Source organism: Gekko japonicus, unplaced genomic scaffold (genome assembly GCF_001447785.1).
Source record: "Gekko japonicus isolate JY-2015 unplaced genomic scaffold, Gekko_japonicus_V1.1 scaffold3848, whole genome shotgun sequence".
NCBI classification, from domain to species: Eukaryota; Metazoa; Chordata; class Lepidosauria; order Squamata; family Gekkonidae; genus Gekko; species Gekko japonicus.
The window spans coordinates 74272-91789 of record NW_015164313.1 but is presented as its reverse complement, the minus strand read 5'-3'; the positions used below and the strand labels follow the sequence as shown (position 1 = coordinate 91789).

The 17518-nt window shown below is 49.8% G+C and overlaps 1 protein-coding gene across 1 annotated transcript in view; it reads right to left on the bottom strand.

Annotated features, from left to right (window-relative positions):
- LOC107108400 (serine/threonine-protein kinase PLK2-like) overlaps positions 1-17518 on the bottom strand; it is a 34731-nt gene that overhangs the window by 14155 nt on the left and 3058 nt on the right. The window contains exons 2-8 of the mRNA XM_015408829.1: positions 14184-14291; positions 10843-10959; positions 8142-8271; positions 5734-5821; positions 4937-5032; positions 3572-3770; positions 744-882 (exon numbers count right to left, since the gene is read on the bottom strand). Of these exons, the coding sequence (XP_015264315.1) occupies positions 744-882; positions 3572-3770; positions 4937-5032; positions 5734-5821; positions 8142-8271; positions 10843-10959; positions 14184-14291 (877 nt within the window). The remainder of the gene's footprint in view (positions 1-743; positions 883-3571; positions 3771-4936; positions 5033-5733; positions 5822-8141; positions 8272-10842; positions 10960-14183; positions 14292-17518) is intronic.

The window sequence follows — 17518 nt, the reverse complement described above, 5'->3', positions numbered from 1 at the left end:
AATTGATAGAATGAAAAGTTTTATATGTTGTATTCCTGAGAAAATAAAAAAATGTGTTTACCAAAAAAAAAAAATTCAAAATGTGCCCGCTGGCTCAAAAAGGTGCCCCCCCCCCGGTCAATTACACATTCACACATGCAAGGACCGATGGGGAGGGTGGGGTATATTTAAGGCAGGGGTTGCTTTTGATTAAGGACACTGTATTGGCGGAATATCCCCTTCCCCCACCATTTCTGCACTGAAGACATTGGCACCCGCCCCACCCATGACAAATCAGACCAGAGACAATATTAAGCATTCAAATATAATGTGCACTGTTTCCACAGTATTTCTTCGAATACAGTACATCAAGCTGTAACACGAAGTATCTCTGATGCAAAATCAAGCCAGGCCTCTGTGAAGAAACAGGTTTCATTTGACTCCTGATTTGCACTTTGGATCCATCCAGATTGGGTTTCCAAACACACAGGTTGCAAACTTGCATTCCTTTCTCTGCACAGCTGCGGATCGTCGCCTCTCTCCTACTCACGACTTAAAGGGATGTTTGAAACAAAGCAAGGTTGCCTCTGAGCATGGGTTGAGTGCTTTTCCAGTTGGTCATACAGCTGGGATTCGGGAGAAGGTCTGCGCTATCCCCAAGGGCCCCCTCTCCTTTTGGAAGCCGCTGCCGGCTACAGCTCCCTGGCCTCTCCCTCCTATTCTGGTCTCCTCCGGCTAATAATATTCAGGCTAAGAATACTCACCGGTCCTCGACTCTTGGCAGGGGGATCCCCGAAAGAAAATCTTGGCAGCCTTCTGGAAGAATTTGCTGAGAGGGTTGGGAAGAGTGAACATGGGTGCAGAATGACAGGCCCGGGAGGAGAGCCTGGAGGGAGTGAAACCCTGGTGGGGAGACACAAAAAGGGGGGGGGAGAAACTGGTTATTTCCCCCAAACAAGTTCCAGGTTGCTGTGCAATGCTCTAGAACACGCCAGCGGCTCAAGGTACAGAGTTGAGCCACAGAAAATGGACAAGTGTCGCAGCTTCTGTTTCAAATGAAACGTCACGTTGTCTTGGAAGAACCACTTTGAGTACTGCACTGGGCTAGTATCCGGGAGACCCAGGTTCGAATCCCCCACTCGTGCCATGGAAGCTCGCTGGGCGACCTTGGGCCAGTCGCACTCTCTGAGCATAACCTACCTCACAGGGTTGTTGTGAGGATAAAACTGCGGAGAGCCACTTTGGGAGAGCACCGGGGAGAAAGGCAGGGTGCAAATGAGCCAACTAAATAGATAAAAACAAAAGCATTTTCCAAATGAAATTAAGAAGAGGAGGGAAGAAAGGGAGAGCGGGGCCAGGGGTCATTTCCTGCAGGAGCGCACAGGAGTGGCGCTCCGGCAGCAAAGAGCCCAGGGGGTGGGCACATGCAACAAGCCCCACCCCCTGCTCCCAGCAGCCCTCAGTCAGAGCAAGAAGCAGACAGAAGCAGACAGGTAAATTGTAGAGCCCCCCCCAGCCCTCGGTTCCAAAACAGTCCAGTGGCAGCTTTAAGACCAAGTTTTATTCAGGTACAAGCTCTCCCTCCGTTGCGAGGACAGATCTGCACCCCCCCCAATAGCTAGCAATCCAAAAGAGTCCAGTGGAGCCTGAGCGGTGGGTGTTGCCTTCTGACACACTTCTGGTGATGTCAGGGTGTGTGTGGCATATGCAAATCAGTTATGCTAATGAGTTATGCTAATGAGCTCCTGCACCTCTTTTTCTACGAAATGACCCCTGAGCGGGGCTAAACGGGAAGGGTTCGCACTGAGTGCAGGAAGGTGGGCAAAGGAGACTGAGACGTACATGAGTTAGGCAGCCATGAAGGAAAGAAGGAATGATTTACATATGGGCAGCAGGCCTGTTGCCAGGAATTTCTAAGTCAGGGGGCATTTTAATTCCTCGGGGGGGCCCTAGGGCCCTGGCTAATTTGATAAACCACATAAATTAGTCTGCTCTGGAGCCATCCTTTCTGAGCTAAGACAAAAATGTGTGAGCCGGGGTCTAAAAAACTGTGAGCTAGCTCACACTAACTCAGCTTAGAGGGAACACTGGTCACATATGGGCAGCAGGCCTGTAGCCAGGAATTTCTAAGTCAGGGGGCATTTTAATTCCTCGGGGGGCCCTAGGGCCCTGGCTAATTTGATTAAAAGTAATTTAATTACCGGCTTCTCGGTCTGGTGCTCCCCTCCACCCACCCCAGCTGCCAGCCTGCCTGGTCACCTTTCCCCAATGTAGAAAAGATGTTCTGGAGGTTGCGACCAGGATAAGGGGGAGTGGGGAGAGAAGGCACCGGAAAGGGGGAAGGCTAGGAGAACCAGCAGCACAGGGCGAGTTTGTGGCGGCCACCCTATCTTGCCAGAGAGTTGGGGGGGCTGGGCTGAAAGGAAGTTGGCGGGGAGCCTTGGCAGGAAGTCGGCGGGAGGGCAGGCCCCGGAATGCCCCACCGTAGCTACGGGCCTGATGGGCAGTCACAGTGGCACCAGGATGCCAGCGCCTTTTGCAGAGTCTGTCTCCGGGCTTTCTCTGCAACGAGAGCTAGAAACTTGCTTTCTGCCCCCTCCGTTCAAAAATTATGAAGGGGAGGCCATGGCAACTGGTAACTTTATTATAAGCTCAAGTGGAACATCAGGAGGACTCCTTGAGCAGAACTGGCGGCTAGCAAGTGCCCAACCGAAGTGACAACCGCTCTTCTTCAAAGAATTCCAGCATGTCTAGAATGGTGTGGCGAGCTGGGAGAACCGATGTACTTGACCCATCTATCTTCTCCAGCATTGCAAGAGATCGGCAGCGCCTCTAAAGCGGTGCCCATCTGGGATTTACATGACCTGGGACTGGCTTTATTTGGACTGGCAGTTGGCAGCTAGCTATAAACTATAACAGGTTCAGCGGGGGGATTAGTACATCCCATTAAATCTGGTTTAAATTAGGCTTTTATATACTACAACAGAATTATATGGATAGATTGGTTTTACTAAGCCACGGGGAAGGGGAGGAGGAGAGGTCCATAAAGTTGAGCCCAGTACTTTGAATCGCTGGGTTATATGCAATGCCCCCTCTAAGCTGCGGAGTCTTGTGAGCAAAGATTCTACTTTGTGAGCTGCTGGCATTAAAGCTGTGAGCGAGCGATTTGGCTGCTGCATAAATTAGTTTGCTCTGGAGCCATCCTTCATGAGCTAAGACAAAAATGTGTGAGCCGGAGGCTAAAAACTGTGAGTCAGCTCACACTAACTCGGCTTAGAGGGAACACTGGTTATATGGAATCTGATCCAGCCAGGTCCTATCCCCAAAGATCAATCCTAGCAGCCTAGACAGCAATGCGCCGCAAGCAGAGAGAACACGCGAGACCCAAAACACCTCCTGTTCATTCTCAACTCTAGTCAAGCAACCATTCCCAGCAGGCTGCTGGATTTTGACACCTCTAATGGCTCCAAAAAAATAATAATCTTGTGCAATCATCTTGGTATTCCTGTGCATCTCCTGAACCCATTCCCATGACAGCTCACCATGCGGGGTCCGGCAAGCTGACATGTCCACTATCACTCCGCCCCCATACCTGCGAAAAAAAGACATGGTTGAGGGTCTCCTCCAGGCTAGGCCGGGCAGCCGGGTCAGGAGCCAGTAACTTTCCAATCAACTCCCGGGCACTGGGCGAGAGGTGAGTGGGCATTGGATAGCGGCCCTCCCGGATGCACTGATACATCTCCTGCTTGTGCGTGATCTCAAATGGGGAGCAGCCGGTCAGGGCCGTGTACCTGGGGGAAGAAAGACAGCCAATCAGAGGTATTTCTGCTTGGATCTACTGTGTGGCAGTAGAAAAGAGCAAGAGTCCAGTAGCACCTTAAAGACTAACAAAATACGTGGCAGGGTATGAGCTTTTGTGAGTCACTGCTCACTTCTTCTGCTACAGCTAGAATGGGAGTCCATCTGTCCTATCTATTGGAAAGCAGAGTGATTTCAGACGTGGAATTACATTAGCAGTCAAACGACAACAGCAGGTGAATAATAAGAGCAGGTGTGATTGGATTTAGGTGAGATATGCAGAGTGGTAATAGGTGTGGAGAGATCAGCACTGGTAATGAGACGGGGAACCTAGGTCTTGATTCAGTCCCGGTGGGTACATTGTCTTGAGCTTCATTACCAACTGCAGTTCAGCAGTCTCTCTTCCTAATCTCCCTTTGAAATTCCTTTGTAAGAGAACGGTGTGGCAGAGTATGGTATCGCTGGTGTCCATCAGATGTGGACAGATCCTTTCAGCTATGCACAGGTTCTAAATTCACAGCATGTGCACTTGAAATGCTAAGGTGGGGATCGGCTTTCTTGAATTCTGCTGCCAGGACATCTTCCGCACCCAGGTTCTGCCATACTGCTTTGGCAACCCTTACACTGGAAATTCTGTCTTACTTGGCTACCTTCTGCTGGTGTGCATAAATGCAAGCTTTTCAGAGACACAGAAATCTTCAGCATGATGGAGAGACATGACACTGTCAGCTATTTATAGGCCCAAATATTTTTGTCTGGTCTCGTCAGACAAACTATACATCTCCCCCCTGCATAGGCATGCCAGCCTCCAGATGGGACCTGGGGATCCCCTGGAATTACAGCTCATCTCCAGATTGCAGAGGTCAGTTCCCCTGGAGAAAATGGAAGCTTTGGAGGGTGGGCTCTGTGGCACTGTATCCTACTGAGGTCCCTGTCCTCCCCAGGCTCCATCCCCAAATCTCCAGGAGTTTCCCAATCTGGATCTGGCAACCCTACCACCACACCCATCTCCTGCCAGCAGCCAGGGGAGCCTTATGTCTTACATGCCAGCAGAAAGATACAGACAACTGGGAATAACTCAGCCAGTTTATCAGAAAGCTCTCCTACGGATGGGTTGGCTGGCCCAGCAGAGCTTGTCTTTTGCTTCCGAGTTACTCACATGATGCAGCCCAGCGCCCAAACGTCCGACTTGAATGAGTGCCCCTTTTTAGCAATGACTTCGGGAGCCAGATAGTTGGGGGTACCACAGACCACTCTGTAGAAGTGGGGAAAGGGGGGACGGGCGGAGAGTGAAAACAGCAGGTAAGTCCACTGAAGGGAAAAGACGAGGAATGCTGTGCGAGCAAGAGGATTAGGTTTAGCTTCTTATTGTCTTGTGGCAGGAGGTTCCAGGGGCGAGAGACAAATTCCAAAGGTGCATACCTGCCTAAAGCTGGAAAAGCAAGTGGAGGATTAAAGGCAAAGGGGGACAGGCCCTGCTTTGTGGAACCAGTTGAAGCCAATTTCTGGGATCTGACAGTCCTCATTCAAGTCACAAGGAACGCTGTCTGGTTTGCATATGAGTCACAATTCTCCTTCAGGGTTTTCTTTGTATAGTCTTAACTTCAGAGACTGGGAGAAAAAGGAACTGTGCCCCCTTTTGGTTTCAAAGTGTTCCGATTTTGAAACATGGGACTTTGTCCCTTCCAGTATGACAGCCAGCATGGTGTGTGGGTTAGACAGACTAGGATCCGAGAGACCCAGGTTAGAATCCCCACTCTGACATGGAAGCGTGCTGTGTGACCTTAGGCCAGTCACATACTCTCTGCCTAACCTACCTCACAGGGTTGTTGTGAGGATAAAATGGAGGAGATTGATGGAAACTGGCTTGGGTCCCTGCTGGGTATATATCTATATTAATCAAAATTAAAATAAACAAATTCCAAAAACACACACTCCACCTTTCACAGCACTCACCCCCGCCTCCTGTTGGCCTGTTCCTCTCGGGCCGCCAGCCCCAAGTCTCCAATCTTCACCTGCATGTTTTTTGTGACGAAGAAGTTACCTGGGAATGCAAAGGGTTAGGGTTGTCATCAATGTTCCCTCTAAGCCATGGAGTCTCATGAGCAAAAATTCTACTCTGTGAGCTACTGGCATTAATGTTGTGAGCAAGCGATTTGGCTACTGCATAAATTAGTTTGCTCTGGAGCCCTCCTTCCTGAGCTAAGGCAAAAATGTGTGAGCTGGAGGCTAAAAGACTGTGAGCTAGCTCACACTAACTCAGCTTAGAGGGAACACTGGTTGTCATATCATGCTACCCAGAAAGGCTCTAAATTTTCATCTTCAGTACAGACTAAACATCAGACAGCAATTCCCAGGTGAAGTTGCATGACTCTGTGCCACCTATTAGATTACTGACTAAGCTGTTCTACGGGAAACCAGAATGGGAAATTGGAATATCTGAGAAGCAGCATAGTACAGTGGTTAGAATATCGAACTTGGATCTGAAAGAAGTGTGCTTGCACACGAAAGCTTATACCTTGAGTCAAACTTTGTTGGTTTTAAAGGTGCCACTGGACTCGGACTTTGTTCGACCTGGAGATCAGTTGCAATAGTGGGAGATCTCCAGCCACCACCTGGAAGTTGGCAGTCCTTAGGGCTCCAGGTCTTCCCCCCCAGCCACTGACAGGGGATGGGGGTAGAATTGCCAGATCCAGGTTGGGAAACTCCTGGAGATTCGGGGATGGATCCTGGGGAGGACAGGGACCTCAGCTGGGTACAATGCCATAGAGTCCCCCCTCCACAGCATCCATGTTCTCCAGGGAAACTGATCTCCGCAGTCTGCAGATGAGCTGTAATTCCGGAGGATCTCCAGGTCCCACCTGGAGGCTGGCATCCCTAGCAACCCTAGATGGGAGGCAGGGAAGCACCCTCAAAGATGCGAGAGCTCTCTGTGTGTATGCATGCACGCATCCTTGTAAACACGGGCAGACAGAATCCTTCTCAACGCCCCCCTCCTCACCTCTCTGCTTCTGTTTGATGCTCACTGTGCATGCAACACGTGCGATGACAGGCTGAGGGCTGGGTTGGCGTGCATGTGAAAGAGCGAGATTCTTGCAGGACGCAGGCCCAATTAGAGCTGCATTCTCCAACGGAGTCCTGTGCCCAGAGAGCCCCCGAGGTCCCGCCTGCAATAGTGGGATGAGCTCACCTCGCAGGCATTCCCCACTGCTCAGCCCCGAGACAGCCGGCTGGCCGGCCTTGCGGCTGTGTATTTTTAATCCCTGCTCCAAAGCCCAGCCTTGCGAGAGAGAGCCTGGGATGAAGGGCGAATTTGGGGCAGTGGGTGATTAACTCCCCTGGCGCTGTTTGGCAGTCCCTCGTTCACCAAGACTCTGATTTCTGCACTCACGTACAAGCCAGTAGAGACCCAGTATCTCTGGACGAGTCAACCAGGGGGCATAACAGAAGCTTTAACAACAGCCACACATACCCATCCTCGGCATGCGCTACCACTGGTCTGGCCCCAGGGTCCCCAACCTATGTGAGCCTGTGGGCACCTTTGGAATTCAAACACAGGGTGGTGGCTGCAGCCACAAAATGGCTGCCACAGGAGGCAGGGCTAGAGCTGACAGTCGTCCCCCCTCCCGCCCGCCACTGGCAGGGGATGGGTGGGTAGGGTTGCCGGATCCAGGTTGGGAAACTCTTGGAGATTTGGGGATGGAGCCTGGGGAGGGAAGAGACCTCATTGGGGTACAATGCCACAGAGTCCACCCTACAAAACACCCATCTTTTTCCATATCAAGTGTCTCTGCCGTCTGGAGATGAGCTGTAATTCCAGGGGGTCCCCAAATCCCGACTGTAGCTGACACCCCTAGGCAGGGCCAATCACAAAATGGCTGCCACAGGAAGCAGAGTCGCATGCACACAGGAAGCCCAAGTGCAGGGGAGAAGCAGGGTAAACTGGGAAAGTGGGGTGAGAGAGAATAATACAAACGCTGTGGTGGCAGCTGCCACCGAGACAATGTTATTTCAATCTGCACAGCCAATCAGATCTTCAGGGGCAATCAGAAGCCTCCTGGGCAAGAGCCCCACCTGGCCCCACCCACTTTCTAAAAATACTTGGTGGGTGCCAAGAAGGGGCACTGTTTTGGGGTCCAGCCAATCCATCGATCTTAAACTCCAGCCTGTTTTCCATTTGCTGGACACCCCTGTCTCTCCTTTCCTTCGAACCCAAGCATCCTGGTCCTCCACTTAAGGCAGCAATTATGTCAGCCCTACTGAAACTTGGGGTGGGGAACTTCTTTCAAGTCAGCTTGTTTGGGATTGGCTCACCAAAGTAAACCGCCTCCTGTCCAGACCTGTCTTCAGACCGTGCTACCTACTCAGTTTGAGGTCCCGGTGGATGATCCCTTGCTGGTGGATATACTGCAGGCCTGAGATAATTTGCTTCAGGTAGAAGCGGACCTCCGGCTCCGTCAGCGTCTTCCGGGCTTTCAGGATGTGGGCCAAAGACTGCAGGTGGTGGGGAGACGCAGAAGAGATAAACAGTGCTGATTTCCCAGAATGCATTACGGCACCTGCAACACATTCCAAGCTTGGGATCCTGGATTTCAAAAGGACCCTGAAAGGGCAACCAAGCCCCATATGGCACTGCAGGAGATCAGGCTGGGACACTGCAGAGCTAGAGAGTTCCACTCAGGAACATAACGAAGCTGCTTTATGCAGAGTCAGGCCATCGGTCCATCTGTCTCCTCCAACAGGGAGAAGCTCTCCAGGACCTATCTAACACTGCTGTCTATCTTTGAATAGGGAGGGATAGAACCAGAGACCTTCAGGTACTCTGCTGCAGAGTTATGGGCCCTTTCCCAAATTCTACCCTGGCCTGGATGGCCCAGGCTTCCCCAATCTCATCAGATCTCAGCAGCTACATAAGAACATAACAGAAGCCATGTTGGATCAGGCCAATGGCCCATCCAGTCCAACACTGTCACATAGTGGCAAAAAAACCCAAACAAACAGGCACCATCAGGAGGTCCACCAGCAGAGCCAGAACTCCAGAAGTCCTCCCACTGTGACCCCCCAAGCACCAAGAATACAGAGCATCACTGCCCCAGTGTTCCATCTACACCTTGTGGCTAATAGCCACTGATGGACCTCTGCTCCGTATGTTTATCCATTCCCCGCTGGAAGCTTGTCTATGCTTGTAGCTGCCACTACTTCCTGTGGCAGTGAATTCCACGTGTTAATTACTCTTTGGGTGAAGAAATACTTCCTTTTATCAGTTCTAAACCTATTGCTCATTAATTTAATTGAATGAGTTCTCGTATTGTGAGAAAGGGAGAAAAGTACTTATTTCTCTACCTTCTCTATCCCATGCATAATTTTGTAAACCTCTGTCATGTTACCCCACAGTCATCATTTCTCCAAGCGAAAGAGTCCTAACCTCTTTAACCTTTCTTCAAAGGGAAAGTATTCCATCCCCTTAATCATTTCAGTTGCCTTTTTCTGCACCTTTTCCAATTGCTATAATATCTTTTTTTAGGTGCAGTGACCAGAACTGTACACAGTATTCCGAATGAGGCCACACCATCCATTTATACAGGGGCATTATGGTCTGGTCCATGGGGTCGCGAAGAGTCGGACTTGACTGTGCGACTGAACAACAAAAATTATGATACTGGCTGATTTCTTTTCAATTGCCTTTCTAATAATCCCCAGAATAGCATTTGCCTTTTTTTGTTACTGTCTCACACTAAGCTGACATTTTCAGTGAGTTATTTACCATGACTCTAAGATCTCTCTCCTGATCAGTCTCCGCCAGTTTAGATTTGGATTCTATTTATAGTTAGGATTTTTGGTACCAATGTGCATTTCTTTGCACTTGCCCACCCCATTTGCCATGTTGACACCCACTTGACCAGCCTTGACAGATCCCTCTGAAGCACCTCACAATCCTCTCTCATTCTCACCACCCTGAACAACTCAGTGTCATCTGCAAACTTCACTGCTTACTCCCAACTCCAAATCATTAATGAATAAGTTTAAAAGCACTGGATGCAGTACTGAGCCCTGTGGTACCCCACTGCTTACCACCCTCCACTTTGAAAACTGCCCATTTAGACTCACTCTCGTTTCCTGTTAATGAACCAGTTTTTAATTCACAAGAGGACTTGTCCTCTTATCCCGTCACTGCTGAGTTTACTTAGGAGCCTTTGATGAGGAACTTTATCAAAAGCTTTCTGGAAGTCAAGGTAAACAACATCTATTGGGCCACCCTTGTCCATATGCTTGTCCACCCCCTCAAAGAGCTCTAACAGGTGAGTGAGACAAGATCTTCCCTTACAGAATCCATGCTGATTCCTCCTCAATAGCTTTTGTTCATCTATGTGCCAATTAATTCTATCCTTAATAACAGATTACCAATTTACCTGGTATCGACGTTACCTAAGGAGGGTCAGCCCTGGTTAGTACTTGGATGGGAGACCACCAAGGAAGTCCAGGGCTGCTAAGCAGAGGCAGGCAGTGGCAAACCACCTCTGCTCATCTCTTGCCTTGAAAACCCCATGAGAGGTCACCATAAGTCAGCTGCAACTTGACAGAACTTTCTACCACCAACACTCCAATTCTAGCCTGCCGACCTCGCAAAAGTCCTCCTCTGCATTGACCCAGCCTACCTCACAAGGCTGTTGTGAGGCTAAACGCCAGTTCCCTGAGGGAAGGACTTGGTACAACTATGCTCCTTCCTTCTTGTTATTACCTGCTTTCCACTGTGGTACATGACGTTGTGGCGCACAAGATGCCCCCCTTTTCGTGGGCCAAGCCTACCCAGCAGGGCTGCTATGAGGTTAAACCCTGGCTCCAAATGCCCTGGCAGAAGGACTCCATACATGCTCTGTCCAGCTAATTCTGCTCTTCCTCTTTATTCCTCTTTCTTCTCTGCTTCCTCCTTTAGAAGATCAGGTTCAAAGGGCCACAGGTAGGAGTAGCACGGGGATGAAATTTCAGCCACGCATATAAGTTGTTCCACTGGTGGGCATGAACAAAACTCCCTCGGCTAAGACCCCTCAGTTTCTTGCTTCTCACCTTTCGGCTGCAGTATTCCGGTACCATGTAGATATTTTCCTGGTCAGCAAAATGTCGGTGGAAGCCCACAACGTTTCTGTGCTTGAGCTGGCTGTGCAGTTCAATTTCACGTTCAACCTGCAAAGAAAGGAAAGGAGAGGGGCGAATGAAATCTTTTGCAGAAATAGATGCACGCGTGCACACCCTGCTGAGAAGTCACGGGGCGCAGGTGCTGGAGTCAGCGAGAGTGCTGAAACGATGCAGAGGAAAGTCCGTGAAGGACAAACACCTCCAATGAGAGAGAGAAAAGCAACAGAGGTATTGGGTTGTTTTCAAAAGGTGAAGAAAGCACACCAACTCCTACTTCCCTGTGGCTCACCCTCACTCCTTCTCACTGGTCGGTACCTTTCTTAGGATGATGAGAAAGCCCTGTCAGATCAGACCTAGGTGGGATCTGTCTTGGCCAGCGTTTTGTTTCACACAGTGATCTGCTGAAAGAGCAGATTCATCCATTACAAAACCCTGGTGTCCCTCACATTTCTCTCCCAGACCTGTCAACCAAGTCTGCTCTGAGAGTTCCATGCATGGAATTTAATTCCCACATGCATGGGGGGAGGATTTGGAACAGAACTGCTGGGAAAGGGGGCTTAAACCCTTCCATCTGTGCCATTTCACTGACATTTTTATTTGTTTATTTAAAATATGTATTAGCCACCTTTCTTTCTTGCAGAGCTCACGGCAGTTTACAATATTAATAAAACATATAAAATAGATTACATTTTTTTACAAAATCACAATTTAGGACAGCTTTACTCAAATGCAGCTCTAAATAAAACCACCCTCAGCTACCTCCTACATGTTGAAAGTGAGGGGGGCAGGTGCACCTCCATGGGGAGGTTGTTCCATAATTCTGGGGCTGCCACCAAAAAGGCCCTCTCTCGTGTACCCACTGAATAGGGTTGCCAGGTCCCCTCATCGCTCCGGCAGGGGGATTTAAGAAGCGTTCTGAGGGTGGGTGGGGATGTTGTGTGGGGGTATGCTCTGGTTAGGCTTACCAAGTACCGGCGGGGGATCTGCGTGTCTTGGCAGGATCCCTGCCGCGGGGACAGTGACACGCGTTGCACCTGCCGTCACCAGGATGTAGCGTCACATCCTGGCGACGGCGGGTGCAACGCGTGTCGCCGTCCCTGCGGCAGGGATCCTGCCAAGACACGCAGATCCCCTGCCGGCACTTGGTAAGCCTAGCTCTGGTACTTGGGCAAAACTCTATGGTTTTTTCAACCTCAAACCGCAGAGTTTGCCCAAATACCAGAGCATTCCCATGTGACCCTACACAATGAGGTCACTTCCAGGTGATGTCATTGCAGTGTGGATGTTGCATGGCAACATCCCTGTTTGGGGGCAGGAAACGACGACTGAGGGGTGATATGATTGAGGTTTATAAGATTATGCATGGGAAAGAGCAGGTAGAGAAAGAGGTACTTTTCTTCCTTTCTCACAATACAAGAACTCGTGGGCACTCCATGAAATTGCTGAGCGGTCGGGTTAGAATGGATAAGAGGAAGTACTTCTTCACCCAAAGAGTGATTAACACTTGGAATTCACTGCCACAGAAAGTGGTGGCGGCTACAAGCATGGACGGCTTCAAAATGGAATTAGATAAGCATATGGAGCAGAGGTCCATCAGTGGCTATTAGCGACAAGGTATAGATAGGGGCTCTGGGGCAAGTGATGCTCTGTCATCTTGGTGCTTGGGGGGGGGTCAACAGTGGGAGGGCTTCTAATGTCCTGGCCCCACTGGTGGACCTCCTGATGGCACTGGTATTTCTGGCCACTGTGTGACACAGAGTGTTGGACTGGATGGGCCTTTGGCCTGATCCAACATTGGCATCTCGTATGTTCTTATGTTCTTATGTAGCTGGTCCATGGCGGGGAAAAGCCCCTGAAATCAGGGGATTCCCCTGCCCAGACCTGGGGCCTAACAAGCCTACCATTGAACAAGCTTGTTTGATTGACAGAATGGTCAGGAGGGCCTCTCCTGCAATCTTAATTCCTGGGCAGGAACATTTGGGAGAAGAAACCCTGGTCCCAAGCCATGAAATGGTCAGGAAATTACTTGGGGAGATGTATGTATAATGATGGGCTACAGTTATGTTTCTACAGCAGTGGCTCTCTGAGGGTATTTCAGGTGGGGAAAAGGGAGCGGGAGGAAGGGTTAAGCCTCCCTCTCCCCACGTGCCACAGATCTAACCCAAGCTGGACCCCCACGTGCTTGGGAGTTAAGTTCCAAGCATGGGACTTCCCAAACATACCTGTCTACAGGATCTGTGGAAGACTCAAGGATTCTGTGACACATGACCTGGACCGATGAGGCCTGAGGGCAACAGATTTACAGTCTGTCCCATTTTATTCTCTAAACCAATGCAATCCAAAATCTGGCTGTCACTGGTCCACTCTGTGGCCACTGTGAGGCACCTGTGCACGATGTTATGCGATACGACTTACTGCCGGGAAAGTGTCTCTAAGACTGTGATCTCACTCTCCAGATCTCTGTTATAAGGGGGACAGACTTTGGTTATTCAACAGTGGGGAAAGTTCACTCTGCACGACACGTACACATAATCTTCTGTATGAATACTTTGCCTGCTTTGAGATTGAGCCCTGGTGCTGCGGAAACTGAAACAAAGCGCTGCCTGTTTCACAGCTTTTGACTCCAGAGCAGAGGTCATTTTGGGGGGGATCGCGGGGGATCGCAGTTCCCCCGGGTGAGGTACGGGGGGCAGGGCACATGACGAAGCCCCGCCCCCTGCTTCCGGCCGCCCCGCTTCCGGCCCCCATTCAGCCAGGAGGAGGCAGGAGAAGAGGGAGGGTAAGTTGTTTCCCCCCTGCCTCTCCCCACCCCTGCCTGCCTGGGGCCAGGGAGGGCCTTCACGGGGCTTCCTTGCACTCCCGCCGGCCTTGCAGGTCCACCGCCGGGCCCCTCATGGGGCTCGGCAGTGGAGCTGCAAGGCCGGCGGCCGGGACCGTTGGGGGTGGGGTGTGTGGCCTTATGACACACTTCCGGTGATGTCAGGGGGGGTGGCATATGCTAATGAGTTATGCTAATGAGTTCCCCTAGCTCTTTTTCTACGAAACGACCCCTGCTCCAGAGGATGGAAAAGGGGCCGTCAGATAAGAATATGGCCCCAAATTAAGACGGACTGGCAGATCACGGCAGGGAATCTGGGTTGACATCCAGCATATTAAACAGGGATATGTGGCTCCCTCAAGCACTTAGGAGACATCCAGCTTAGGCAAAGATGGAGCTGATCTCTATCTAGACATGTGGATTCCAGTCTGTCAGGCCCCAAATACCAGCTCACCTTCCCCCTGTTGTCCAGTCTGGAGACCCGGGACTGAGAGACGACCTTCACAGCATAAATTTTGTTGGTCGATGTGTCTGTGAACTTGTAGCATCTTCCAAATGCCCCCTGTGACAAAAAAAAGGGTGAGTGGGGTTATGCAGGAATCAGGCCTTTGTTGGGAAACCGAAGCGGGGTGCAGAAAACCGAAGGCGCTTAACTGCAGTTACCATTGGCAGTCATATGAGGTTGGTGGAGAAATGGGCAAGCTTTGGAGTTTCACAGAATGCCTTTGCTAGGCAGAGGTCTGTGATGAAGACTTCTGTGGCACTCCAAAACTAACACAACCAAAGACGATTACCAAAAATATTAGTCCAATGGAAACATATTCATTTCCTCATTTAGTTTTGAGTCCTGTAGCACCTTAGAGACCAACAAGATATTGGGGTTATAAGCTAATAATAATTAATAATCATCATATGGTTATGTGTGTAGTATAACCAGGAGATCCGAAGATTGTCTGGCAGCCTGAAGTTCTAGCCCTTTCGCGTTGGGGATCTAGACTTACTTTTTGGGCTGAGAGAGTTTTGAAAGAGCCGTGACTGACCCAAGGCCACCCAGCTGGCTTAATGTGGAGGAGTGCATAATCAAACCTGTTTCTCCAGTTTAGAGTCCATCTCTCTTAACCACTACACATCAATCTGGCTCTCAGGTTATACGCTTTTGACAGTCAAAGCTCCCTTCCTCAGATCTGACGAAGGGAGCGTTGAGTCTCAAAACACCCCCAAAATCTTGTTGGTCTCTATGGTGCTACAGGCCTTGAATCTAGCTGTTCGACTGCAGATCAACATGGCTGTCAGTTGGTGTAGTGCTTAAGAGCAGTGGACTCTAATCTGGAGAACCGGGTTTGATTCCCAGCTCTTCGACATGCAGCTGCTGGGTGACCTTGGGTCAGTCAAAGTTCTCTCAGAGCTGTTCTCTCAAGAGCAGTTCTCTCAGAGCTCTCTCAGCCCCACCTGCCTCACAGGATGTCTGTTGTGGGGATAGGAAGGGAAGGTGGTTGTAAGCCGCTCTGAGACTCTGAGTGAAGGGCAGGGTATAAATGCAATCTCCTCCTCCTCCAAAACAATCTTCATTTCTTCATTGTCTATTAAATAATTACTCCTATGGAGAAATGGAGGGAGACCCCTCCCTCCAACTTGAATTATGTTAAGGGGGGGGGGTCCACTGGAATAGCTTCTGATTTTTTCTTTCCCTGCAAATCTGGCAAAGGGATTTAATATTAACAACAACTGGAGCTTGCTCTATCCTGAAAGCACACGGAAGGTGATGATAACCCTAAAACAGCCAGATGAAAGCAAATTAAATTTGAGAATGTGTTAGTGCTCAAAAAACAAACCAACAGCCTCTTCCGAGGGTTACTCCCTAGTTACAAGACCCAGATACTCTGTGTAACAATGTAGTCCATCTTAAAAGGAAAAAAAATACGTCCAGCATCCATAGTTAGTGATGGTTCTTACCAGTGCTCCCTCTAAGCTGTGGAGTCTTGTGAGCAAAAATTCTACTTTGTGAGCTACTGGCATTAAAGTTATGAGCGAGCGTTTTGGCTACTGCATCAATTAGTTTGCTCTGGAGCCATCCTTCCTGAGCTAAGACAAATACGTGTGAGCTGGAGGCTAAAAAACTGTAAGCTAGCTCACACTAACTCAGCTTAGAGGGAACACTGGTTATGCATCAGATGGAGTAGGCTCTAGTTGACATTAATATCTGCCACAAGAAATGCAGTAGGCTTCAAGGTACCAAAAGACTTTTTGTTGCTGTGTTTGTGGCAGATTCGGTACCGCTCTGCAACTAGTTCCAGTTGTCCCTATTCCTACAGCTTCTTTTTCATAATTGGTGCCAGTGGCATCAGGGTGCAGGAATGGAAATGACAGGCTCCCTGCCCCATGGAGTTTACAATCTACATTAAGTGGCCATAACAGGACACTGAGAGTCTGACTGGATGTTGCAAACCAAACGCGTTCACCACAGGGATGAATTCCAGGTGGCAACTCATGAGTAAACGCATAGCAGGGCCCAATTTTGCTCAGGACTATGCTGCAGGAGAAAACGGAATTCCTGTCTTCTCCTTGTGCTGTTTTCGGAGGCCGAAACAGCCCAGGGGGCCACAAATGGGCAGAAGGTATTATTTGCTCTGTTGGGGGCCACCACATGCACTCAGTGCTTGTACATGCTGGCTCCCCACAGAGCAAATAACTCCCACACGTATACACAGCCTCTTGGGTGTCTCGGCCACCGCAAACAGCACAGGGGCAAAGGCAGGAATTCCTCCATCTCCCGTGCAGCAATCCTGATCTGAATCGGGCCCTGCTGAGTTTCCACCAGGAACTAGCAACTACGGTATAACTCCCCGTGGTAAACTTGTGCAGTTTGTAACATCTAGTTAGTCTCTGAAGTGGGGGGGGGGGAGATCAGAGATTGGAAAGGGAATTGTTTTTAATCTTCTCTCGTGACTTGGAGAGCTCGCACGAGGTCCTTCTTGGGCTATTTGCCCTGTAAGCAGCTTTCCACAGCACAAACCGTGCCATCACTTTTCTGAGCTTGGAGACTGGCTCTGGCTGGTTGTGTGTGACAGAATTTGGTTCACTTGAGAATGCCTGGGGTCCTGCGTGAACTAAAGACTGCAGAAACAGGGCTTTGTGCAAACTGGGGGCTGCCATGCCTGACCTGATCCCAAAGCAGTTCTCAGCTCTGGCAATATGGCTCGAACACCCACTCTCTGCCCCCTGCCTGATCCCTTCAGATTCATACAGTCACGCACGTTAAAAAATAATTTAATTCCCGAAATGTAATAAACAGACCAAGTCATTGTAATGGGCTTGGGTCTCCAGCCACAACCTGGAGGTTGGCAACCCTATCATAAACCCCATACCCATTCCCCCTGTCCCAGATTTGAGTCTCGTATGTGGACATTAATGCATTTGAACATGAAATTCTGCTAAAGGCCATCTTACAATCTCTGCTGACATGTTCTTTTTAGGCCCCATTCCTTGGCTTATATACTAATTCTGGGATAATGCACTTTCAGTGCGCTTCAGTGGCAATTTGCAAGTGCATTTTCCTGAGTGAAGCAGGAAAATCCACCTACAAACAATCACTAAAGTGCATTGAAAGTGCATTGCAAGGGAAGCATTAGTCCAGTGCAACCAAAATTAAGAAGCTTGATGCCATCTTCAGAGACTCACAGATTTTTGTGTGCGTGTGCGTGTGGCAGAAGCGTGCGTGGATTAGGACCCACTTTGTTAGCTGCATGACGTGTGTATCCTCAGCTAAAACCACTGTCTAGAGTGGGGCCA